The sequence below is a fragment of the Diprion similis genome, chromosome 1 (genome assembly GCF_021155765.1).
Source record: "Diprion similis isolate iyDipSimi1 chromosome 1, iyDipSimi1.1, whole genome shotgun sequence".
In the NCBI taxonomy this organism is placed as follows: Eukaryota; Metazoa; Arthropoda; class Insecta; order Hymenoptera; family Diprionidae; genus Diprion; species Diprion similis.
The window spans coordinates 11,826,286-11,853,973 of NC_060105.1; the positions used below are offsets into that span (position 1 = coordinate 11,826,286).

Sequence of the window (27,688 nt, forward strand, 5' to 3'; positions counted from 1 at the left end):
GGTCATTTTTTTTCCAAGACATATACTTTTTGTAAACACGTCATCAATATATTACTATATAACCGTCACACTAAAAAACAAGAGAAAGAGAAAAACGCTTGCAATGCTTTCGTTGATTTCGAACCGCAATTAATTCAGTTAAATAATTACTATAAATTCAGAAGTCCCGTTAATAAATCAATTATAACATTGAGAAATTTAGAGAAAAAAACCCAGATATTCTTCATCCGTTATTTGCATATCGAAACACTCCAAGCCAAGTGATTTACATTGTAGTTATTAATACAAAGATCTCTTTACCCTTTCAATCTTTCATTGCCATTCTGCATGTAATCATCACTAATAACGTTACCTTTAATATTGTAATTAATAATAATAATATTATGCTAATTAACGAACTCAAAACTTACATATATTACACGTTTTAAGTTTAAAAATGTAGGACGAATCCTGGTACCTATCGTAGGTACCAATCATCTAAAAAGACAAGTTTAAAGGCAAGAATGAAATTGGGATCACGAAAAGGCTGTTTCGTTTACAACTCTTTTTCTTTCCAATTAAAGAGTCCTTCATTCACGTGCAGAATAAGAGACAATTATTATCCTTTACGTAAAGCGCTTAAGAAGCTTTTAAAAAAGCTTCTTCTTCTCCTCCTTTTTCACTTCCCAATGATAATCTTCCCTCGCGTCATCATTAGTATGGTGTTAATTAGACTTTAAATCTACATACATCTCAGTATTCGCCTACTGCGTAACCATCAACCATCACGCCCGACGTACGTCACTGTCGTTCGTGCAAGATGTTTCTTGAACTTACCACACAGATTCCGGGAAGTAAACCGATTCGCATTTCTGGTTGTATTTCACTTGCGCTAGACTACCGGCTCCTCTTCGGTCTCGCTGTCGTTTAATGGCTGAGACGAACTACTGGCCGAGGCTGTAAACGAGTTTGTCCTTGGTCTTCGATGCCTTTTCTGTTGATTTGTTTCCTCGGTAAAACCTCGAGCAACTATCAGCGGCTGAAGGGCCGATCGTAGAGACCAGTATAATCGCGGGTAAACTTGTTCTTGCTGCGCTATTATCTGCTTATTACGCTCCAGCTTCTGCGAAAGAAACACGATTGTCGTTTGTAGACTTGCGAGGATGGATTATTGGACACAAAGATGACACAGACGCAGCTCATTTGGCTTGTAAAAACTACAGCAGACGGACAGAATAGTTCAACAACCAATTTTATATCAGAATTGGTCACGTTAAGAAGTATCTGTGACTTTAGAGATCTTCTTTGTGTAAGATCGTTTGTAATCGAAATAAAACTGTTAGTTTACTAACTGTTAGGATAAAACTGTTGGAAAGTTAGACTTACCTTCGGAGCGTCTTCGCAAGTTTCACACGTTTCTTGTACGACCGGTAGTTTCTTGCATTCAGCAAACTGTCTCAACGCCTTTTCCCGGACGTATACAAACGGCCGGATGACCCTAAGGTCACGCTCTCGGATGTAATAATGGGCTTTCATGGTGCGGAGTTTACCGTTGTGAAATACGGACATGAGGAATCCCTCAGTAAGGTCGTCGAGGTGCTGCCCAAGCGCTAAGACATTGTAGGAATGCTCTTTGGCAACGGTGTACAGACGATTCCTCTTCGTTCTGCTGCAAAAGCTGCACGCCGACCTTCCAATCTCTTCCTCAAGAGCTGGTTGCTCTTCGTAAAAATACGGAACGTCCAGTGCCTTGAGGTACGTCATCAGCTGAAGGGGATCATAAGCTTTGCTGTCAACGGTCGCTGCTCCTATCTCGAAGTTAATACCCTTGGATCTCACGTAGAACTGGTACTGGTGCAGGGTATGCAGCAAGGATAGAGAGTCCTTGCCTCCGGATAAACAGACCATAACCTTATCCCCGTCCCTGATCATGTCGAATTCTTGCATCGCCTCTACCGAAGGTTTCCAGATATTTTTTGGGGGACATAGCCACTGCAGGTTTCCATCCTCAGAGGGTTTGTCCGGGTTCAGTCTTTCCTCTTCCTCAAGACCCGAGCACTCGGAAACGATCTCCTCGTCCTCGGAAAGATCGTTGACCCGTTTTTGCTTCGTGTTTTTCCCGTTTATTCTCAGTCTCCTACATCCGTTGGAGTTTGACTCAGCGCTACTGCTTCTCCGAAGTTCGGACTCGGCTGACTTGTCGTTTTCATGGAAGGACAGGTTAATTCCACTGTCCTGAGAACTGACCGAGTTTATCGCCGAGTAGATCTTCGGCAATGTTTTTAAATCTATTTCTACCCCACTACGGTCCTCGTCGTCAGTTTTACCGCCAGCTTCCTGCTTGATAACGTAGATCACAGTCTCGTCCGACGAACACTCGCTCGACATTTTACTCTCCTGAGAAAGTTCACTCAGCTTACCAATCGTTCCTGTTTTCGGTAAAATTCTTTCAGGTGAACCACATCCATTCGATGATTTGTCAGAGGATGAAGTGTCGGGGGAGAACCTATGAAGACCGTCAACAGCGTTCACCATACACCTGATCTCCGATTTCACTTCGCTAGCCATTTCCTTCGAAAACTCCATAAGATACTCAGCAATATCGCTGGCGGAAAAGGAATCGTGCTTTTCCTCGCAATGGTTGAGACTATGGGTCCTCGAGTGGTGCTGGGGTGTGTTTTCCGTTGTGTTAGTTTCCGACAATACGTCGTCGACCTGAGATATCACCTCGCGTATTTCCGATTTTATTTCCGTTGCTAATTCCTTCGTGACTTCCTTCAAATACGCGTGAAGATCTTCTGAACTCTGCGACAGGTTAGAGACTGGTGACGACCTACCAACCCTCATGTCACAGTTACTGTAGGAGTTAGCGTTTGTCAAGGAGTGAGTCGGGCTCCCATTCTCATACTCCAGTGAGTTCAATTCCGTCTGACTGCTACAGCTGCAGTGTCGGTGTCTCGAGTTATTTATACCCAGACTAGCCATAGTCTGGGGACTTAATATCGGAGGAGAGGTCCCCGAACTCCCCAAAGAGTTGCATCGCGCTCTACCCGTGTTACTCTGGTCACCAGCGATTAGCTGAGCAACAACAGGCGTTCCCAAAATTGCCGGAGTAACAGCCTCGCCGACTGCGAATCTCACGGGCATCGGGGAGCTTGGACAAGTCGATGGAGACCTTTGACCACCAGCCGACGTCACGTATTCCGGAAGAGATAGCTGCGCCATAAGCGGTGGTGACACAGTGTTCCTCAAGTGTGTGGACAGAGTTTGCCCGAAGGAATACTTTTTGGGATCAGCAACTGGTGGGATTGGCCTGGTCAATACTGGGAGGCTGTGATGTCTCGGAGAGTTCGACGTTATCGGGGCGTTCCCGGTCCTCGGAATGTCGCTGTTCAATCTGCGAATCCCGTTCGCTAAGAGCAGCGAGTGGTTTGGTATGTCGAAGGCGCTGTATCTGAGTCTGTATGTGACCGGGTTGAAGGGAACGTCCTGCTTGACGTTTTGTGAATTGCCGAGAAGAAGGTCCTGTGCTTCGTTCGGCAGAATGAACCATCGAAGTGCTTTGGCTTGTTCGGTGAATACGACGCTTTGATCAATTTGCAGAGGATATCTCTGAGCCATTTTTCTCGCTCTGTTGAAGATGTTTCTCGCGGTTTGAAGGCAGTCGCTGTAACTCTGAGGAAACACACCAGGTCCAGATACCCTTCGCTCCGATGTGATCATCTTTCCGTCTGTATACCTTATCGAACCCAGCCATTTGCGGTCTTTGAATACGCTGTTTGTATGGTGGCGCCATTCACCTGTGTCTGGATTCAGGACGTACTGAGGCAGAAGTTTCCATCCTTCGGTCGCAACCATTTTCAACGCCTCGAGGACGAAAGCAACTTCGGTTTCCGACATGAAGAAGGGAAACGACAGACGGGCGAATCCTGGCCGAAGCATCTCCACGCTTGATTCTTCATTGCAACCACTTGAATAATAGAAAGAGAATTTGTTGTAAGAAGAGAAAAATTGTATAGAACGATAGAGTAAGTTACAAATCGCGCATTACCTACGACTAATGAGTAAACGAGACTTACTTTTGCTGCAGAATGGCCTCGTAGTCTTTGGCTAATTTTTCATCAATTCCCATTAGTTCGTGAGCATAACGTCCCGTGCAGGCGCAGCCACCTCTTGCCTGGACTCCGAAGACATCGTTGAGAACTGCGCAGACAAAGTTATGATGGAGAAACGTGCCTCGGGGATGACGGACCATGAACGAGAAGATTGAAAGTCGTTTGACGTTGTGTGAACTGCTACCGAGAAGTATGAGCTCTGGTATTGTGCGCACATGTGCCAAAACTTGTCTGCAAAAAGAATAAAGATTTGTCCCTTATAGTATGCACATAACTGCGTATGGTTTAGTTGAAAGAGAAAGTCATCCAATGTTCAGTAGAGGAGTCAGGATAACTGACTTAGTTTTCTACAGTAGCCAAGTGCCATGGAAGAAATTCTTTGTACGTCTGAAAAAGTAATCCTCCACTCTTCTTCATTTCGAATGTCGCCCATATATATGGGAGTGCTGTCATATGTTGCGTATATTTTCATCCTTAACATCAGTTTATTTGAAGACTTTACTCCGCGATGCTATGCCGCCCAGGTAAAGAACCGCTCTGATGGCCGCCTCTACGAGATCCCCTTTTGGCAGGGACACAATTTTTATTTATGGAACTCGACGAAGTGTCGACGTTGGTGTGTAGGAAAAAATAAAGTCTTTGCACCTTTTTTGGGTCACGTTAAATCCATAACTTTTATAAACGAATTTTGCTGACGATGAGTAGTGTGGCGCCTGAAACGATTTAACTACGACTATTTCAATTGCGTTCGTCGGGTTTGAATATACCTCCGCAAATACATCGGAAGTCATCTTTCATCGCTTGAAAATTGACGCACATTGTAAGCTAAGAAAGATGAGCAGGTAACACGAATGGCTCTCGCCAGATTGCATATAGCGATCGCATTTTCGCCGAGGGAATTATACGTGTCGCAAAATGATCCCCAACGTAAATCATCAGAGATTTTCAGCGACTTATTACAAGTAACAAGTGATCCAAAATACAATTTCAAGCATTAAGGTGTACCTAACTAGATTGGCCAGATTCCAAATCTAGAAAAAACCAGTTTGGAATTTCGGTCACTGAGATATTTTTTACAGCTCCATTTATTCGCGTGACTTATAAGAATTTCAGAGATGCGATGATCATTCATTACAATTTATTCGTTGCCCGGTATTTTCGTAGAGTGATATTACCATTCGGCAATAGCCAGATCCTACTATCCACCACAAATGGCGAAGCACTGTATCATGTTTATTGCTTTCCACTTTTCATTTCACAGGCAATTCGCTGGAGTGGATCTTTAAGCTAAACGAAGGCATATAAAGATAGAATAACCCTAAAGGAAACTACGTATAGATTTAAATTCGATTGAAAGTATAAAACGCAAAGACTCACTTTGTAATTTTATCTTGTCGAGCCATGATTGCTTGTGGTGTAACATTTTCTTTCAGCTGAATGGCGAGTCCGCATCTAATGGTCTCGACCACAGCGGCAGTTCCGCTTTCCTCGCGGAGCTCGGGATCTTGCAAATATCGATGAGAATCCCTCATATCTTCAAGACTAGACTCGGTCTTGAGAAGCGTTTTCTTTGTCACTAGGACTCCCGGTGTTTGAGCACCGCCGATGAATTTGTGGCCGCTGAATATGATAGCATCTTTGTGAACCGTGTTTTCACCGACTCCTGGCAGGTGAGGATTCATGTCCATTTGTAGGTACGGAGCTGTAGGACAAGAAACGTCAGGAGATAACTTTAAGTACTGAGTCGTTGCAGGTAAGTCTCGCCATGAAGACTTTACATAGAGCTTTACGAAACGCTAAATCCGTAGTGGTAGTAAAAGTTGATTAGATCCGCCTCCAAGTAAGAGTTAAATCCTCTTCAGAATCCCCAGATGATCACTGCACAGAAATTTCGTTTGCGAGATTGAATTCTTAAGAGATGTCCAGCTCTTTCTCTGGCTTTATTCGAGACTGAATTATCGAAGGGGCCAGCTTCTTACAGGTGGAAACTCATTCTCAGAGCAATTACGGTACCTTGGAGATTCGACGCGGAAATTTGAAACTTGGAAAACATCTCGTACTAACCTGCCGAAGTGTAATCCCAGATACTGAGTGCGCCATGTTGATGAAGAAGAAGAGTTGTCGCCACGTCATCGGCAAGAACGCCAGTGATGCAGCTGGCAGCACTAAAGCACCCGACAAGTTGAGCTCCAGTGAGACGTTCCTTAGCTAATTGCCGGTCCAGGTCATTCAGGTCCAGGAAGCCTTCCTTGGTCTCGGCAATTCTTATTATCTGAAAAACGATATCAAGAATGTAAATTAACGTCAAGTCATTCCTATGAGTAGCCACAATTATTCTATACCTACAGGTTTTCCTACTCGAGATCAAACGATTGTAGAAACCCCGCGATCACTCGACACAACAGGTAACCATGAACTTATCGAGTTATATACCAGCATTGTTCAAGCTCAACTTACGCCGAGTATTTGCTGATTTCACTTCATCTGGTAATGCTGTATTAGTCCTTCGACAATTACACGAAGGGAATTGTTGTCGTTAGTTAGATGGAAAGTACGATAAAACGAAAGAGTTGTATGTTGTAATTTATGTTATTGTGGTATCACGAGTAGTTATTTTTCGCACTCCGGGCTGATTAGGCTTTATCACACTACGCCATATTGCACGCCGAATCTGCCTTTTTCTTTAGATATCTTGCGACGAGCCAGCACCAACATGTTCGAAAGGCGACTGATAGGTTGATTGAGTAATGATCGCTTAGGGTACCGTTGAAATCGTGAACTAAATTTTACTATAATTATCTCATTCCTAATATACCCAAGAACAGTGAACGTATATGGATAGCTAAATTTTACAGGAACTATAATTATCTACACATGGACGTCGTGTGTAATTAACAATAATGGTATCGCATTGGCAGTGATCAAATCCAATAACTGCAGTATCTTGAGAGATACCCCCATGAACCATTATAGTGCTTGTGAAAGTCAACAATAAGTTTGTGTTTCGTTTATATATTGTCATAAATCATGATAGTAAAGAATGAATTCAGTATGCAATAATAATATGTCGGAATCATTCCGCGAAGATGAGCGGATTTTCCCCTAATCAACGGCTGTGAGGCCAACGCACCAGTCACGGTTCACGATGAACGGGAGAGACTGTTTATATATACATGTATATATATGTATATATATATCTGCCAACGAGTAATCGGCTTTATGTCGGTCACCGAGTAGTGGAATTCAAAAGGCATGAACCAAGCGATAGCTTCCGTGAACCTGTTTGCTGACGATAACTGATGCAGAGCTTGCGGATCGAACTATACCCTTAAAAGATAAGGACTTTCATAACCCAATGCTCACTTCCCATTTGTGAATATGGCAATTTAATATTTTTCTTCACATGGCTGCGCAGAGCTAATGCCATTTGAATATTAGTCGACGTTTTGGATAATTATCGAACCAGTGTTTTAAATGTTCAGATAAGTTTAGTTTGATATGGTTGGAAGAATTGAGATTTCCATTCTGTAATCCTAAGACGGCACATATGACTTCCAAATTTCTGTATCGATCTTGGCAACACAAACACAGGTGAAAATCAAAAGATAAAGATAAAGTATTAATGAACGGTATTCTGTGCACATGTTCACAGTAAACGATTAATATGTAATTTTTAATGATTTACGTTAACCATGAGAATGTTGATGCATTACCTTGAAGAATTTGGGCAACGCGAAAGTGTCGTAAAAATGCAAAATAATACTTTGATGTTCTTTGAAATCTCGAACTTGTGTGTAAAAAGTGTACACCAGTATTACGGTGCAGAAAGTATAACTTTTCGCACGTTGTTGATTCCGGTTTATATAAGAAAACATTTCAATTGAAACGAATTCTGGTACTGCCACCGAAGTAAATAAAATTGTCCAGATAATAGACTTAAGCTTATGTTGAAGGTGTTCGTTTTCTGATAACTTGCGAAATAATAAACTTGGAATATCGAAAGACGCCCCGTATTTACATGATGAATAAAACGAAGCTGAAGAGCTGGTTCCAGGCGTAAGATGTCTGTCTACATACCTTAACTCCGTGCTCTCTCCAAGGTCGTAGGTTAGCATGGTGCTCGAAAGGGCCGACGAAGACAACGGTGGGCTTATTCATGTCCAGGTGCCGAAGCAAGGCGCGTAGGGCACCAGCGGTTCCATGACCCGTGAAAAGGACAGCATCCTGTTCACTAGCACCAACAGCATGTCTCACAATATCTCGAGCCTCATGCCTGCGAACAAGGTAATCATTTTCAATCATCTTCTTCAAACTTGTTCCGTTATGTTAGGTACTTGACCGCATTTACTTAATTTACTTAAATCTTCGCATACGGACATTATGGATAGATTTTTAGGCAGCGGTAGCTACACGAGAGATCAGTGGAAACTTTGTTCTCCAATTGTAGTGCAACGACAAAACATGTTGCAAAGCTATATAAAGCGAATGTTCTGGAAAAGAGACTGCATTTCGGAATGTTTGAAGTATAGAATGCCATGACTGGAATGAAGACCGTAATTCCTAGGAATTTGAACAACAACTTCATATCATTTTTGTCAGAAAGAATTTCTTCGTTACGTGTTAATTTTTATACCTAATGGTGGAGTGCTATTTATATCGGAAAGATAATTTTTATAAAAAAACTTGTCAAGTTAAGGTTGATAGACAAGAATATCAATACGTATATACAACCGTACCAAAGGCGGGTATTGCAGTAAATTGGATTGACAAAAATAGTATTTATAATATTTTTAAGTATTCTGATCGAAAATGTTATTCCAGAATTTCATAGAAGGCAATACAACTCAGAAATATAAGAGAGCCGCTAATTCCATATCTGAAACAATGATCAAATTCTCATAAAACTTCTTTTCTGATCCTCTGACTCGTTCTGGATTTGTGTTCCGCACATCACAATTCGATATGACAAACCTAAAACACTTCGGCTCTTTCATTTTGAACTTACGATTACTGAGGTTTAAAAAAAAAATTTCATAAGCTTTTACTCCAAATTCATGTTCTCAAGGCCAGGTTAAGTATCGGTAACCAAAAATTATCCAGCCACACAAATCCTATTACGGAAAAGTAAATCGATGCCTGTATTTCCATCTGCAGCCTCGAACACCATGACTTCAGGATAGCAACAATTTTGCTGAAATAAAAATTCCCCGACTTTTCCCTGAGTTTTCCGGTAAAAAAAAAATTAAAATTCTCTCAAGTTTTCCCTCAAAACGGAGCTTATACGATCAAAAGCTTCACAAGTTGTTCACGTTGAATATAAAAATTTATAATTGTAAACCCCATAGTATTGCTTCGTTTCACCCAAATAATTAGAAATAGAACAATAGCATTCCCAAAATTTACGAAGCATACCTCAAGTTTCAAAAACGCTTTACAAATAGAGCACGTCTTTCTCTGTGGTCCATAATTCCCTGACTTTTCCCTGACTTTCCCCTTATATGGACGAAATTCCCTGACTATTCCAGGTTTTCCCGGTTTTTCCCCGTCTCTCGCCACCCTGGACTTTACCACTTTACCACATCGTGACACAAATCACGCAAAGTAAATTATTACTATGCATGAAAAGTGGTAGCCCAACACGCGCAGGGCTCAGCGGTACCTTTAGGTGCGTAAATCGACCTGATTTACCGATTCTTCTTCGCTGTTCCGGCATTTGAAGGCCCTTCTTTGTTTGGGGGTTAGAGCTGCGCCAAGCGGCGGTAGAAGTGAGGGATATTGATCTCCGGGAGAGAGTTGGCTGCCACCCCCGGCGCCATAAACTCAAACCAACTCGACCGACTCTTGGTTCATACACGCCCTACATGCAATACATGTATATGGGGTATTCCACGCCAAATCGACCAGTGTTGAACCCCGATCACCCCAAAATCATTGCATGTTTTTTCTAATATTCTACTCGGTAAAAAACGTGACCTGAATTTTTTTCAATTTTTTTTATTAAACCGTTTATTTTATATAAATATTTGAAATCGATTGCAAATGCCTGCTTTTAAAAATCTAAGAAAATTCACGAAAATTTAGTGAATGACAAAAAACACCCCTCGTGAAAAAAACGTGGGCCGAATTTTTTTTATATTTTTTTATCACCTAATTTGGAATTAAAAAATTTTCAAACCCAAAATTTGAATTCAAACTTTGATAAAACTTGATTGAATTAATATTTCTTGTAACCGATCGTTTGAATTCAATTTTTTTCCATTCTTACTGTTCAAAAACAGTATTGAATAGGTGAAAAAAATGTAAGAAATATTTACGATTCTTGTGAATTTTATTAGATACTCAAAAATGGTCGTCTTTTTTTTCGGTCATAAAAAAAAAAAAAAAAATCGTAACTCAGAAACGGTTGTTTCGAAAAATCTGAAAAAATTCATTCAGAAAAATGTTTCAGACCAAGGAAAACAACGGAAAAAATCACACGAAACTAATCAAAAATGTTGTGGTCTGGAGGCTAACTGAATTAACATGGATAGCCCCATGAATATAATATATATTCACCGACAGGGAGAAGCGTTTTCTGTCGCCCTCTAGGTGACCGTTTGGCGGGGTGAATCCCAGCGGCACTACCTGTACCTCTTGTTTAATATTCATATAATGACGTGAAGTGGTTCGTGACGAGTCACGAAGCACGAGCCTTCAGGTAAGCTTCCATCAAACTGCTCGCTAGCTTTCGACAACTGAATAATATCGTTCGATTGGTTACCGAAAGGACGATAATTGGCCAAGTGAACAATTATTTATTAGACATTACGTCTATTCTTGGATTAATAATTTTTAATATTTATAACAGTTCTCGATAGATCACGTGTGCTGTATGATCTGACCAGATTTCTGACCTGAAATTTGTGTCCTTGCCGAAAACTCACTATTCCTTTGATAGAAATATTTTCCTGTAGTTCGATATTTTTTCAACCTTGAGCTAGATTTTTTTTCTATTTCTATTTTCGTCCAGAAATTGAAAAAAAAAAATCGAGGAAATTCTTTGAATTTGTAGATTTTCGCAAGAATATTTATACGCAAAATTTTAGGCGTTCGAAAATGTGTTTCCATTCCTGCAGCATTTGAAAACCTATAATTTTCCTATCTTCGATTTTGCACTTTTCAAAATGTCTTAATCTTAACCAGATCTCGACGTCGAGCTGATACTTTTCACTGACATAAAACAAGTGGGTATTTCATCAGACAGACTCGTACTATAACGATAAAAAAAAACAAAAATATTATCATTCCTTCCGACTGTAATTGTAATAAATATTGAGAAAATTCATTTCAATAAAATACGGAGTTTAAATGTTATAAAGCAAGTTTGACGTTATCAAAGAATTTACCATATATAATAGGTACTGCTGGCAGATTGTACAAAAAATAAAAAATTCACTGAAACTTTTCCATCTCATCGAACCTGGAAGTTCGGAATTTCGCAGGAATTGCATTATAGAAAATGTATGCGAAATCGTAAGTAGAGTATGCAAGCGTGAAAAACTTTCTCCTGTTAAACAGTATCTCTTTGAACAGGAAGTTATAAGTGAACTGTATGTAATTTTGTGTATATCATCATTATGAATGGAAAAGTGCACATCGTCTTGTCGTAAATGAATAACCGACGTGAATTTTTATTCGTCGTCGTAGTTGGTAAAAAAAATAGTTTCGAGGCGCGATGATAGTCTGGGGGTTGATTCTAGCGGTGAAATTACAGACCCGGAGGAAATGACTTCGTCCTTTACGACTTACGCTCGTGGTAAAATTACTTCCTGATCAAATAAATCAATATGATTGAAGGTCTTGGACTTGCGTATGCAGCAGTTCACAGAAAGCCTGGAAGCATCGAGTCGTCTTACAATTAGAAATAGATATATTTTTTAGTTATAAGATGTAAAAATTGTGACTTTGCAGCCTGAGCAAGCTTTCGAAAATAGAAATTTATGTAATTATACGTGTCAAACGGTAATCGAGACTAGAAGAGAATTATTAGTTGCCTTTCGAATAGAACGGGAACGAAAAAAATGGGCATAAAAAATTTAGAGACACTCGGTTGAATCGATTTTTCATAACCATCCGTTGACGCAAGTGTTGAGAATGTTTTTTATCTTTTATTTTATACATTTTTTCTCTCTACCTCATCGAGTCACCGCACCGGGATTGGATTGAAAAATAAGAACATATATCATTTCTATAATCAGGATACTATCAAAAGCCGAGACTTTTAAATAGTGTGTGGATATTTCGTTTGGCGCCACCAAAGTTCCAATTATAATCGAGTCTGAGTCAGTCAAAGGTCACTAAAGTGCGAAAATAACTTTTATACCTCAAACATATTTCCGCAGGTTTTGTAGTTTTTTTTTTCATTCTACGTGATAATATTGCTCCGGAACTATATAAAATAATTTAAGTCACGTTAGAGAATTTGACTCTGAATTTGACGAAGGAAAGAAAATTTCTCCAGATAAGTTCACGGATCAAGGAAACCATTTGCACGCGGAAATTAAGGGCAGCGTTTGCATTTTTTATGTGAATTATAACGTTCTTCACAGTCGTCGCCAATGCGACGACGCACGTCGCGACAATTTCCGACGGAATTTTTTAATAAACAATCGTTATATTTCTGCACCTCCGAGGGATGTGATATCGCCGATTTCTTTTACGGAAAGTGATTAAACATTCGTGAGGCAACATTTATAAAGTATAACTGCTAATCCTGGAAGACTTCACAGCGAATTACAAACTGTCTACTCAGCTGCACAAATGACGGTAAACAAATATTTATCGATATACGATACGATGCAGCAGTTATGGCCGCTGGAGAAAGCATTCAAATGGGAAATAGACGAACTGCGATGAAATTTATGCAAAAATGAAAAATTTCTCCCAATCGCTAATTTCAAATGCGAATTGGTAAAAAAAAAAAAAAAAAAATCTCACTTTTTCGCAGAGTTAAAGAAACCAGTAATTGAAAAATACAAAAATGTCAATCTTCGAACGAAATTACACGATTATAATCGGAAGCTTTCGGCATCAGTACTTTGGCATAAAAATAGTATCTTTTTTGCAAATTTATCGATTAAGTTTCAACTATTTGTGCCTAAAGTTTTCAAGAACCTAACAACTGAATTTTATTATCAAAAATTAATTCTAACCACACAAAGATGTCAATCTTATTGAGCAAATGAAATTGCGATTCGTAATTCTATGCAACACTTGTGACTTTCAAATAATCGTAAAACGCTGTAAAATTCCGATATTTCCCAAGTTGGGAGACTGGAGTATATTCCAGTTATTCTCGATTTTATGATACCTTACTACGCCTGTGTTTACGGTTGAATATATTATTTTTTTTTTTTTTTTCAATATGCATATATTTTTACTTTTTATGACAGCGTCCAGATGAGGAACACATGTTTCGATAAAAATAACGTTACACCCCGAGGTTCTTCTTCAGATAACTATAATACATACAGCTGTCATATCCATTGACAGTGGAAAGTGTGTTAAATTCAATTTTTCGTGAATCAGTTTTTTTGTCTTTGAAAATAAAACGTAATAATAAAATAGTATAAGGTACTCGAGGTTTATTTCAAATTGACTGACCTAAATAAAGAAGACTGCAGACTACAGATTGACGTTGACGTTCGTGTGTCACCGAGACAGGGAAGAACTTCCTTGGTGATATATTCCTCCAGGAACTGCAACGATCTTCCAGATGCAGTGTAGTCGCAGTAGACAACTGAAACGAATGAGTCTGAGTTAGTTAATTTCAGGCAAATGATGATATGTTTAGAATTTATTTTTGTTACAAGTTATGTAACAAAAATCACAAAGAAAAATGACAAGAATAATAAATCGGTTGAGAAATGGATATAAAATTGGCCAAAGTGACTAGTTTCTAAAAATATAACGTGACTGAAACAAAGGTTGATGACACGTGTGTGATATTATGTTAAGATCGATCTTTGAATGATGTAAATACAACCGAATTCTAAATCTAAAAAAATACCGCAAACACGTTGATCATAACGCGAAGTTAATCTCCGCCCTGTATAATCACATTTAGATATGACGTTTTTATCAGTCAATGTCAAACTGCCTTTTCAAGACAGCTTAAAACACTATGGATATATTCTAAATAAGAAAAAAAAAAAACTTGTTTCAATACCATCGACTCACATCTGCAGCATAATTTCATTCTTTAATTTCATCGGGGTTTTCGTTTTCGCAATTGTTCGTAATTGTAATTTATATCAATAACTTTAATGCAATTGCAAAGCATTTAACAAATCGAATTATAATTGCTTAGGTTATTACTCCGGAATTTCTACAATCAAAGCAATAATTACTTCATCGATTATTTTACACAGAAGTCTTAAACGATGCATTAGATCGGAGTGATATTTATAACATTAGGCATTCTTACATAGATCGATTGAGATCCTTATCGTATTTCAGAAATCCACACTTTCACGAGCACTTATATATTAATCATAACAAGAGTTGGCAATTAGCGTTAATTGACGGTTAATCGCCGATGCAACGGGTGGCAATTACGTATCTGCATACATGCAGCATAATTATAATTACTATATCCGTCACGATAGTAAAATAATAAATTAATGCGATTATCAGAATAACAATATAAAATAGATATATATTCATACATTTCCATCCAATTTTATCAGTTATTACCCTTACGATTATCAATTTTGTTAAAACCTTTGCGATGACAGTACCGCCTCTAAAAATTCTCAATTTTTCATTTTTATTTTTACTTTTCTACACAAATGTTTGTGTGTTATTGATATTCAAACATTTTCATAGCTTCACCTTTTCAAAATTCAAAATTCGAAAAAAAACCTCTAAAAACTTTCCGAATAAAATAAATATACATACAATATAATCTACGTACATATCATTGTTTGAAAAGTTTTTAAATACTTTGAAATATTTTCAACTCCGTCTAATAAACGTGCTCGAATTATATCGCTTCCAAACAACTTTTGGGAGATAAGAATTTCTGCGCCACGTCGATAACTGTCATCCGAACAGTTTTTTAATACAAATGGTGATTTATTAAACGTTAAAACTGCCATGGAACTGCCAACAACCAGACAAATCTCGACTCGCAGAGTTTGCGTGCATCCTGATTGTGAGATGTGCTACAACAATATATACATATATATATATATATATATATATAGCTGTATGACCCCTGGTTATAAGGTAATGGCGGCTTTTATGTACATACGCATAAAATCTCTCCATCCACTACGGTGCGAATAACTAACCAATCCGTGGTTCAATTTATTTAAACTTTGCGGTATATCCTTTGCGTCATTGGTCAGACCGTGAATAGCAAAGAGATAATTAATTGCATCGATGTAACCGGTTACCCTAAGTACCTTGGAGACTCAGATATTTCATGTTTATCTTTACATACTTAGAAAATCTGGTTACAAATGGGATATGCAGTGTAGTATGCTAAATGACGAAATGACTGCTAAATCATCTCTGCAGAATTTTGAAAAGTTCTTAGCATACATTCCAAGCACAAGTGTTTTTCGATACGTGATACTTTAATTACTATGAATTTTTATGTTCCCAAATCGTTGAATAGAAAAAATTACAAAATGTGCCGTTAGATATTCGAGCCGCAATCATTTCTCAAATTTGGATCACGTCGATTGTCGGAAATTAAATTATCAACTATAACAATTCTTGTGATTATTATTCTTTTTAATTCGGCAGAAACAAAAAGCATGTAAATACTCAAAGCTGTTGGAAATTGAAAGAGAAAAAAAAAAGAAAAGTTTGTCGAACCGTGTAAAACCACGTGACCGTGATGAAGAATTTGATAATAACGTGAATAAAATAAACATAATTCTTGAATAACATGAAAAGGATTTTTTGTTCAAACTCGTCTTATTCAACTCTTTGCGGTCACCGAACATTTTATACGCCTTCGTTAATGTTACACACAGTTATACCTGCAACCGCGAGAGTCTCGAGGTGCAAATTAATTCTCGATACAACTGGTTTCTCATTGTTTGACCGCGGTACAACTGTGAAGTGTACATACAACACAAATACAAAACGTCCGATATAACAAGTTCGCAGCAGAATTCACGTCGCATGTTCTTTGAATTTTTTTCAGGCGGTGAATACACGCTCAAAGTCTAGACTAATTACAACGAACCTCATCAAAAACGAAAGCACGGTTGCAGTAAATTAGGATTATCAAGCCGATAGAGTGAAGTAAAAAAATTGCGCAATTTTCGTGTAACCCGAAGTACCAATTCCCGGGTGCTCACCTAAAAAAAAAAAAAAAATGAAGCACCATAAGCAGCTGAATTTGAGTAGTTTACGAATCTACTAAAATCAGTTTGCCTGATATGCATTAATTTTTATTTGAATCAATCGCGTTTTTATTCTGACAAATTTAAAACCTTATTGCAAAAACCTACTTTCTTCAAATTTATTCACATTTAGAATTTATTTATTTATTTATTTTTTCCACGTAATATTAAACGTTTCAGTATCGTGTCAAATTGATGAAACTCTTGGTAAATTTGTCTCGGATAAATTTCTCGATTAACTGGAAGTCTTGTTATTTACCGCCTCGACAATCCGCGTCATAAATGCCGATTTACCGTTTACGCGAGAAATGGTTTCTCGATGATCAGACGAAGAGGCCACGATCCTGCAAAGGCAATCGGCCAACCGCGACAGCCTGAAGTGCGGCAGAGTTTCAATTGGTTACTTCACCCGAGGTTCTCAGTCTTTACTCGAAACTAGTGCTGTCCGATGAATCGATTAATCGGTAGCTTCGATTAATAATTTTTCCGATTATTTCCGAGTACTTCACAGTTTTGATTCATGTACAGATTGACCTGCAGAATTGTTATGAGATGACTTCGATGAATCGAAAAACCGATTAATCGATTAATCGGAAAAACGATTAACCGAAACCGTGGATTAATCGATTGATCAGAAAAACGATTGGTCGATTGATCGATTCTGCCGATCAATCGATTAATCGCACAGCACTTCCTAAACACTGACAATCCGTGAAAGATCTTTAATAAAATTAATAAAAACGACGTAGCTTCCGGTGATGATGAGCACCAATTGTAAGAGACGAGGTGCTTGACATACATAACTAAGAAACTGATTTTCTCAACGAAAACTAACGCAAAAAGTAAGTCATTCGATTCAACGATTGGGTTTTGATATGGAGAACATGATCAGGAGCCGATTTAATCGATGTAACGGAATTGCGTGACAACGACCCGATCCTGAAATATTATCGGGTCCTGAGGACGTAACCAAATAGTATTTTTATACAGTAACCCGAGTAAGACACCAAATAAACAACTTATGTGCACAACACTTGAAAAGAAAGAGATCAAATATGATTGATTTTCTAATATAGAAAGATCTACAGCTTATTCAAGATGTTCGCTGGACGAAAAGTGCGAGGAAAGTTTACCTAACCTAACCTAACCTAACCTAACCTAACCTCAGTATAAAATACACCAGTTGGGAAGTGTAATTTGCGTGTTATATGAACGCACCCGGAGGGAAAACATTATCGCTGCAAGTTTTAAGTGGAGGAAAGATGCAGCGTGAAGGTTCAGAGGGATATTCGCAAGCATGTATGCGGTTGATGTTGTTATGCAACGTTATCGCTCAAGTCGTTAACCCAATTGCAAAACGGCAAAGGCATTAGGCAGCGCGCGTTCAGTTAAAGAAATATTACATGCCGCGATGTATGCCTGCGGGTTTTACTTCCGCCTCGATCATTAGGTACACCACGAGGATGACTGGGGTTATTGATTATACAGAGAAAGTAAGAGATGATGTTGTTCAACTCGATGTAGCAGTCCTACCTTTACCGACCGAGCGAACTCATGAGTTTTCTTTCTGTATTAAATGAAAAAACGAATGAAATGGGTTGAAATTTCTACGTTGCATAGCAATTGAGGAAGGTTACTCATATCCTGACAATCGTCAAAAAATATGTGGTTTTTTGACGTTAATTCCCACATTTTCCGTATTTCAGGGGCAAAAAAGTGTATATTTGAGGGACTTTCCACAAGAGCGAAAAGAATGAGGAGTAAAATGAGCCATCGTGAGACTGTTTTCATGCATTATTAAAGCCGCTAAATGAAAACTAGCGATTGCAATGATTTCGTAAGTAAAAGATGCTCTCGCGATCGGGCGGACGCACGGCCGATATGGCCGAGCGTTCCTTGGTTGGAACGCTCGTTTGTTTATTTAATATAGGAAAAAAACGGCTGAGTTCGCTCCGTCGGTAAAGGTAGAACTGCTACATCGCGTTACCGATCAAAAGACGGGCTTGTAGTATTTCATTTCGTTACGTTCGTTTGAGTACGTTGGATTACAGATATGCATAAAACTTTGTGTAACCAGAACCTGAGAATGTTCTTAACAATAATAAGATCTATCCAATTTTTTAAACTTTTTTCATTCTCAATAACGAAATTTCGAAATTCAACAACGATCTCAAAAGATTTTTCGTATTTCACGATGTATCTGCGATCGAAAACGACGTTGAATTTCAATTTTACGATACATTTTTCAAATAAATTATTTCGAAAAAATGCAATTAATTATACATCAGCGTAGCATTATTCTTTTATAAACACATCGCGGTGAATTTCCATAAGACCGGTGATCCACACCGTCCTTGGACTAGTGCCTATGTCGAATAACCTTGGAATGATAAGATTTATTCACTAGTGAATTTTAAAAGCAGCTGTTCACCGCGTGTCGAGTTGTTTTCGTCGATACTTCGCACGTGTGTACACATATATATGTTATGCGTATAACATATATAAACTCTGTTGACGGTTATAATAAAGCTGATTATTGAATGGCCAAAGACCGGGGATCAGGCCTGACTCCGGTAGTAGTGCGACGCACTTTTAATAATCCTGATCAAGACATCGCGTGTTATTGTAATTTCGAAAATTGCATCACCTATGGATGGACAAACTCTGTTTTGTGCCTTTTAAACACCGACGCGATAGCCACTAAGCTAGAAATAATCGATGCATAGATTAATATAAAAATAATGAATAAAACAATAATCGAACGTGATTTGATTGATTCGATAAAAATTAATCGATTAATCAAGAAACGGTGCATTTGAAATCAAAATTGCGTATATTCCAGTATGTAGTCTTAATAGCGTAAAACTTTTTTGATTATTTATAGTTTCATTCCAAATATTTTTCAATAGCAGATAGAAATATTCATTTATCTTTCGATTACTATGTCAAATCGATACTCAGTAAATAAGACAATGTTTATAATAGACACTTTAATCACACAAATTGATATTGTATTGCGTTGTTCATGGTAGTAGAAACCAAAAACCGATTATCGGGAAAAACAATGAAGTCGGTTGATTAAACGAGTTTGAAAAATAATCGTTATACTCGATTAATCGGGAAAACGTAATCGATTAATTTTGGTCATTTTTACGTCAGGTTGCGTAACATTGAACACCTCTATATCTGCCAATAAAATTATATAACTTGTTAGCAATTTCATAGTTTCAACCATACAGTGTGAGAAGGTAAGAATAAAAATAAAAAAAAAGAAACAAAAAACCGTGCAAGTCACTCTGGTTTTTCATGACCCTTGGTATGAAAAAAGTATTTCTTTAGTAATACTTCTTAAATTTTCTTTCATTCAGAAGAACAATTAAAACTGAAACGACGATTACGGTTATCAATCGAGTTTTGTACTTGAATAAAAAGTTCCTGAAAATAATCGACATTTTGAACGTGAAATTGAAACATGACAAAGAATTGTTCTTTGAGTACGAAAAAAATTGCCAGTAATTCATGTCCGAGCCTGATAAGTATCATGGAAAGTGTAAACAAGTGCAAGTGACAGTGAATCCGAACGAAAGCAGAGATTCGTTGATCCGGTACTTTGCACCTGCATCGGCTAGCATCAGTGAGCAAAGAAACGTGGCTTTTAGAAGCCACGAATAGCCGAGGCGACCGGAAGTCTGGTGCCTTGCACCGGGACTTCCGCTGGAGCGTGAAGCACAGGGAGTGTTTCGATGTTGACTTCTCCAAATAGACTTTACGAAGCACCGTTTAACTCCTTCGTGTCAACCATCTTACTAATTTATTCATATTATATATATATTTAATCATATTAATTTACGTCAGTTTAAGAACAGTTCTAGAGCCGACTGAAATTGGATTTTGAATCGAATAGTTGACCGAAAAAATGTTCCTTTGCAAAAACTTGGACGTTGCGGACAGCTTTGAAAATTATTCAAATTTAGAAATTTTTATAGTTAAATGATGCTCGAAAATATCAATTTTGAAAAAATTGTGAAAAGTAAAAAAATATAAGGACCTGATATTATAGAATAAATAAAAAGAGAAAGTTTCAGCGTTCAGGATAATTTTCAGAAAGGCTCAGAAAGTGATATTTGTTTAAACTTTCAGAGAAATTGATTGATTTCAAAAATTTTTTGCAGGATTATTTCAGAGAAAGATGTTTATCGGATTTCGATACGTATGCTGTACGATCAACAAAGCGATTTCATAAATTTTTTTTAAGCACCCGACTTCGAATAACAAAAAAAAGAGAGTAAGAAAAAAAAAGTGACATCGCCAGTAAAAAGCAATCGGAAATTTCATAGATATTTTAATTATCTGCTAGAAAAGTTTGACTTACTAGGGAAACAAGAAAAAAAAAAAGAAAAACCAAGTGTTTTTCGAAAACTTTGAGAAGAAGTATGACTCGACGGGGGAAGAAAGGAACTTGTCGAAATAAAAGTTTCTGAATTATTTATCTCCTACTGTGATAAAAAAAATTAATTATGCGACTCTAAATATGTACACACATGTAAATAAATTTGACGTTGCAGATGAAAGTTGTAATTTAACGACAGCCAGTTTGCTTATTTAAAAATGAATATCCATAAGACCACAGCCAATATATTCGTCTGTAAAAAAATGAGAGACAGTGTCTTTTTTAACAGTTATAAAATCTTGAAAAATATTCGTGTAACATGCATACGCAAGCACCGTTTCTTGTCGATTTTCTATCCAAGAATCACACAATTCAAATCCGAGTCTAACCCACGCGTGATCTATTAAGCTGGATCGAACACAGCACTTCACCTGCATATAAATATGCGTATGCAAATAATGCGAATACGAAGGCATTGAACAAACCATGCGGTGAGTAAAACGTGAACGGGGTCAAATACTCACAGGCACGAGAGAAAAAAAAACAAAAAAAAAACACGTTGAACAGAAAGAGAGAAAGAGAAAAAGAGAGAGAAGGAGAATATTGTACTGGCACTTTGTGCAGGTTGTGCGTTCTTCATGCATATTTATGGGCATTATTAACTGCAGGGTGCATAGGAGTAAACTTTGCCATTTGAAACTGCGGCTGCGCTGGTGTTTATTTATATTATATTTTAGTTATATGAGTTGTATTTCTGAAGAGAAATTTAAATTGGAGAAATGAAAGAAGAATTAAGAAAAAAAGAAATTATTTTATAGAAGTTGTCCAGATGCCACGCCGTCGATAAGTAGAATTACGTTTTTTGAATTTGTTAATCCGATTCAGTTTTCGACATACGAGTATATAATTCGATGTAGAATATTCCGCCCTACAAGAACGTCGAGTAATTTTTTATCTATCGGTAGCAGTTTTTGAGGAAAATGTTTAATTGTAAAAATTTATTGTTTTCTCGAAACGAATATCTGGAATATTTTTAATTCAGACTTATTTTAAGTGAACTATTTACTTCGAAACTAAACGCTGGTTGTTATTATTCTTACATAAAGATTCAAAGTCACGGAGTTTTTCAATATTTGCAAAAATCTGTTAGTCGATTTTAAATTGTACGTTGAAAGTAACGAACACCTGTCGGACATTCATTATCAAGTGAACGTGAAATCAACTTTAAACAAATCTTATATAAACTTTGACTGTAAAAATATTGACACACACACACACACACATTTCGCGAATACATGGATTGAATTTTGTCCAAGTGCAGGCAAGTTCCGACTCAAGCTCAAAGCGTATAATGCAATTAATGTCCGTTAGCAGTTGGTGCATTCCGTTTCAGGCTTGCGAAATAATTCAAGTATACGGTTTATGCCTTCAATAAATGGAAGCTGAATCAAGCGGGACAAATTGCCGGAGGTATAAGGTATATAGACGCAAATTACTGTACGCGCTGCTTTCATCGCGGATAAATTGCAGGAGTGATCGAGTAGTAATATTCCGTTGCGTAATAATTAATAATCCCCGTCGCATACACTCGCCTTTCCCAACAGCGATTGTTGTATGAAACGATTTCGAGCAAAGAATTTCCCGCGTAACAGAGGAATTATTTAGGCACCGCGAATTGCGATTCAGTAAATTTAAATTCAGGATTCAATTATTTAAATGTTAAATTTTCCGGAACATACTTTACGTAAAAGAATTTTTTTTTTTTTTCAATTACAAATAGTAATGGCATGTAATTGATTCACCAATTACTGACTAAGCAATATTTAACTCGAACAAAGTTTACTTTAAAGTATGAGAAAGTCATTTCAATGATTCGCATTTCTTGTATCTATTCGTACTCAGATTCTTATCTGGCTAGATAGAAATCAAATAGGTTTGTACTAAAGTTTAAATAAATTTATGAAAAAATGAACGAAATTGAGAAAATTCATGTGACGTGAACAGTCGATTTGTTGGTTGCAAGTATATTCAGTTTACAGCCCAAAATATTAAATAATCTAATGTTAAATTTGATAATTTCGTTTCAAGGTAATAAGAACTCGGAGTTTTATATCGAAATGTCAGAATGCGGTATAATTATCAAAATGCAGATCTAACAATATTGCAAAAGTTTTTTTCCAAACAATTTGGTAAAACCCAAATGTTCAATTAGTTAGCTTCATAAATTGGCGAATCAATTGCCTCTTGAATATGCAAACGTTTTTACCGTACGAATATCCTTTGATAGAACGTTATAAATCAAGAACTGCGATTCACAGTCTCTGAAACAAGTTAATTTCTGATCATCCTCGTATAAGGTTACGATAAAATATTTACAGAAATAATTCTGGTTGCAGGCAGCGTTGCAACTAATTAATTACATTTGTAATTACACTGCTAGAATAATTAATACGTATACAGAAAAATTGTAATTACATTGATATTAATTAATAATCTCAACAGAGTATTGTAATCATAATCGAAATAACAAGTAAATGCAAAAGAAATTTGTAATTATACTTGTAATAATTAATAATTACATAGTCAAAATTGTAATTGTACTCAAAATAATTAACAATTACAAAGTGAAAATTGTAATTCTACTGAAAACGATAAATAATTACATTGTAATTGCTTTGTAATCATTAATTGTTTTTAGTATAATTACAACTTTCTTTTGTAATTATTAATTATTTTAAATGTAATTACCATTTTTCTTTTCTATAATTATAAATCATTTTTATGATAATTACAATTTTCTTCATGTAATTAGTAATTAAAAATGAATAATTAACCATTTTAATAAACAACAGCACCAAAGTCCTGAGGAAATCTGAACGGTTCCTCGATTGAAAATAAGATTCGTTGAACGATCACGCGAGAAGCTGTGAAATAAGATCAGACTTAAGAGTAACCTGACATTCATATGCGGCAGTGCAGCCTTGTGGAGAAGCAATTTTTTAGGGTCTCATAAGTATACCGACGGTGAGTCCACTTAATGATATTAGCTCGATTATCGCCGCAGCTCGAGGCGGTAAATCTACGTTTTTCTTTCGTCTAAGAAATCCAATTACTTAACCTCAGCTCTCTTACGGTCTAGCGTACTCTCAAAAGCTGTGCTCCAGTACTTCAATGCCCACGTGTTTCAAATTGTTTCTCCAATTCTTTTTACCAAAAAATCTGTAGTCATTTCGATCGTGGAATCTTTTTGCCGTCTCGAAATTTTTTAATTATAAAAAAATATATTTTTTATTGAGTACTTAGATTATAAGTGAAACTCTTGAGCTTATTTTTTAATTTCGAATATTTTTTAACCAATACTTTTGCAATTTTATTATATAGTTTGTATATTTTTTTTTTCTACTATTTTTCTCGTTACCACCCACGCACAGATTTCGTTAATAAATAATAACAATAATGATAATAATAATGTGTCAGTGTGACAGCCGTTTTCCGATCAACTTGTAATTTTTTCCTACAATTTATATAAACCTTTGACCAAATTCACATTTCACCGAAAGAAATTCGTTGTTAAAACTTTCCGTTTATGATTTAACAAGTTTTTTTTTTTTTTTTTTTTTTGTTTTTTTTGTATTCTCACGTCAATTTATTCATCAATTTCGAAACACATTTCAACTCACAACGCTACAAAAAGCTCGAGCTTTTTTATTCGGAGTGACATAAATTTTTCAATTTTTCTTTCGAAAGGTTTCGTCATTTTGAAAATCATTAGGTACTTTCTTTTGCATTGATCAAGAATTCAACAATTCGCACCTGATAGTTAAGCCAAGTGCCAGACAGGCTTCAACCCTCTTTCTCTCTCTTTCTATCTTTCTCTCTCTCTCTCTCTGCTTGCCGAGAATTTAATCAAAGAGTGTCTGTTTTCTTTCAATTACGTGCTCAATACGTAGCGTGTGTACGTATATTGAACGACGTATCCTCGCCAATTTATTTATACACATCGATGAATGAGCCCGAAACGAAACGAAAACGAACTTCACCGAACAGGCCAAATTCAGAGTCTCATACATGCATGACTCGTGCGGAAAAATATGCGAAATTCCGTCCCGAATTGACCTTGCATAAATATATCTTTACGTCTAATTTGAAATGTATTTGTTTAATTAACTTCAAATATTTTTATCCAGTAAAGCTATTTTTTAACTGTATCAGACAATGAAGTTTAATTTCAAATAATTTAGCTTTGAATTTAACAATGAATCCTTTTTTACCTACTACTCTTCCATTTCATCAAAACCTGCAATTTTTTCAGTTATGAAAAAATATTTTGAGATAATGTATTATTGTACTAATTGTATAAGTTTGAGCTTGGAGTAAAATCGTTGCGGTTAATTTATACAGAATTTTGCTTTCAGGACTAAAAATATTATTAATAAACAAATCGTGATACCAGGAGAAAATTTGTGAAAAATGACAGCATATTTCAAAATTAGGATAATGATTAGAAATTTCAACCTAAAGCCAATTCGAGATGGTTAAGATAATTAGACGCTAATAGAATAAGTATAGTATGCACACACTTACAGTATACAAGATGATTGATGATCTAACTAAGATTGTATGAGCTCATCAGTAACCAATCATTATAAAGACAATTTGATACAGGTGAACTCTGTACGACAGGTGTTGGCTTCCGATTATGATCTTGCCATATATATATATATATATATATATATATATATACACACTAGGGTGGCGCAAAAAAACCTTTTATGAAGAGCGCCATGAAGCAATTCATCCCAACTTCGCACATACTCCAAATGAATCGCATTCGATGCAGGTTTTTCGTTGCATCGTTTTGGCTAGGGGCCAGAAATGTGTAGGATCTAGGAGAATAAATACACGCGATCTGCTTGCAGGCCTTATTAAGGAACTCAAGAGAAAAATCAAGAGTACAATAATGCTCATTGCAAAATGTCCGCACCGATCGTGTTGATTTAAATCTGCAATTGAACTTCGATACTTCATCCAAATGCAGGAAACGCATTCTACTCGCCCAAACAACGCGAATAACGTATTTATATAACGCGAGCATGTTTTAAACCTTTTTCCATGCATGTTGTCCGTACGCAAAGTAGCCATTTCTATAACGATCGAGTAATTCTGTGAATGCGCATGCGCGGAGTACTGAAAAGACAGTGAAAGTGGCTTTTTCTGTACCACGCGCATGCGCAGTCGCGAACAAATCTGACATTACACGACCCTAACCTCAATTTCATGCCTCGTGAAAAAACGCATAAGGTTACAGAAATAACGGCAACGAATAATTCGAACATCCTAAATTGGCACAGCCGTTATGTATCGTCTAGCTTAAGATAAGGTCAAACCGTTGTCGGCATTTAATTAAACTGACTTTATTGCGAAAACAGGAAAATCTGCAACGTTAGCCAAGCGCAAGCGCGGTCATTACGTCCGTTAGTCGTGTATTTAGGTAATGTGTTTTATACAGCATGCAACGTGGATGAGAAATTTGCATTTTCGAATCGATAAAACCGAGCCAGTCGTAAAATCGAAACCAGTTATAAAAAGATAAACACAATTAGTGATTACACTAGACTAAATGAAAAATATTTTCTTCAATGTATGATGAGATTTGCATTAGATTCGACGTTTTTTTTGATTATTTTTTTTTTTTTGCAATTATCTAAACACCTGTTATTGTTTCCAAACAACATTTGTATCAGATAAAAAAAAAAATACCTTGAGAAAAACTCAATTGTACTTTTTCAATGCAGAGGTTCTTCATGTCGACCTAAATTCGTAACAAGTTTAATACGAAATTGTAACTTATATTGTAAGAAAATATATAAACACGTGATATGTAGCACATGATTTCAAGGTTGTTTCACGAAGTATTCAGGCTCCAAGGAGATGACCAAACGATTTTGCAACGTTCGCAAAGTCAAGTAAATATTTCGTTTTATTATTTCGAACTAACAGGATTTGCCTTTATTTATTTTTCTCGAAATAAAGAAAATTAGTTGTGTCATTACATAAGATATTTTTGGTCGTATGTTTGAAAACAAAATTCGTTTGTACGTTTCTTCAACAAAGAGAGTTCCATATAGTACATTCCGTTCCATGTAGACAACCGTTTTCCTCTCTCATCAAAATGCCCTCAAATTTTTGCGATACTTGTCTCAAACGTAATCTTGAAACGTAATATTGAGGAAATTGTTGAGCTTAAAAAAACAGCTGTTCTTATATTTACAGACAACGATGAATTGGAACAATTTTCAAAAGTGATAAACAAAAAATTTGTCAAAATACTTCAAATCCTGAAGCTCGTGAGAAACTTAAAAATAACTAACGTTACAAGAAAGAAATCAAAAAAAAAAAAAAATCATACAACGATTTAAAGTTGGCACAATGATTTAAAAGCAGGGATCACAGATCCGAAATGACGGTCAGGGTTAGATGTGGATGGATTTGGCATAAGCTTGTATATACAAGAGCATAAAACGTTAATTTTTTTTTGTAAGATAACAAAATTCTAATTATGACGAAAAATGTTTTCTTTTTTTTTTTTCAACAAATACGTGAATAAATTATTTGTCGAATTAAATCTGCACAATAAAAAAGGATCTACCTACTGCAGTGTAGATATATTTAATTTTGCGAACGTCGTATATCTTTTCAAGTATCACGACTGGTAGTAACAACTTGATTTACGTGCATATTTTATATATTCAGTTGATTTTCTCACATTTTACGACGTTTCCACCGTTTTGGCAGATGAAAAA

The 27,688-nt window shown here is 36.6% G+C and overlaps 1 protein-coding gene across 2 annotated transcripts in view; it reads right to left on the reverse strand.

Moving 5' to 3' along the window:
* Nucleotides 1–225: 225 nt before the first annotated feature.
* Nucleotides 226–27,688, reverse strand: part of LOC124410551 — a 103,342-nt gene continuing 75,879 nt past the window's right edge. For both annotated transcript variants that reach the window (XM_046889030.1, XM_046889021.1), the window contains 7 exons: nt 13,737–13,872; nt 8,172–8,367; nt 6,159–6,366; nt 5,472–5,796; nt 4,059–4,325; nt 1,366–3,949; nt 226–1,102 (listed from right to left, as the gene is read on the reverse strand). In XM_046889030.1, coding sequence (XP_046744986.1) covers nt 872–1,102; nt 1,366–3,949; nt 4,059–4,325; nt 5,472–5,796; nt 6,159–6,366; nt 8,172–8,367; nt 13,737–13,872 — 3,947 coding nt within the window. In that variant the 3' untranslated portion in view covers nt 226–871. The remainder of the gene's footprint in view (nt 1,103–1,365; nt 3,950–4,058; nt 4,326–5,471; nt 5,797–6,158; nt 6,367–8,171; nt 8,368–13,736; nt 13,873–27,688) is intronic.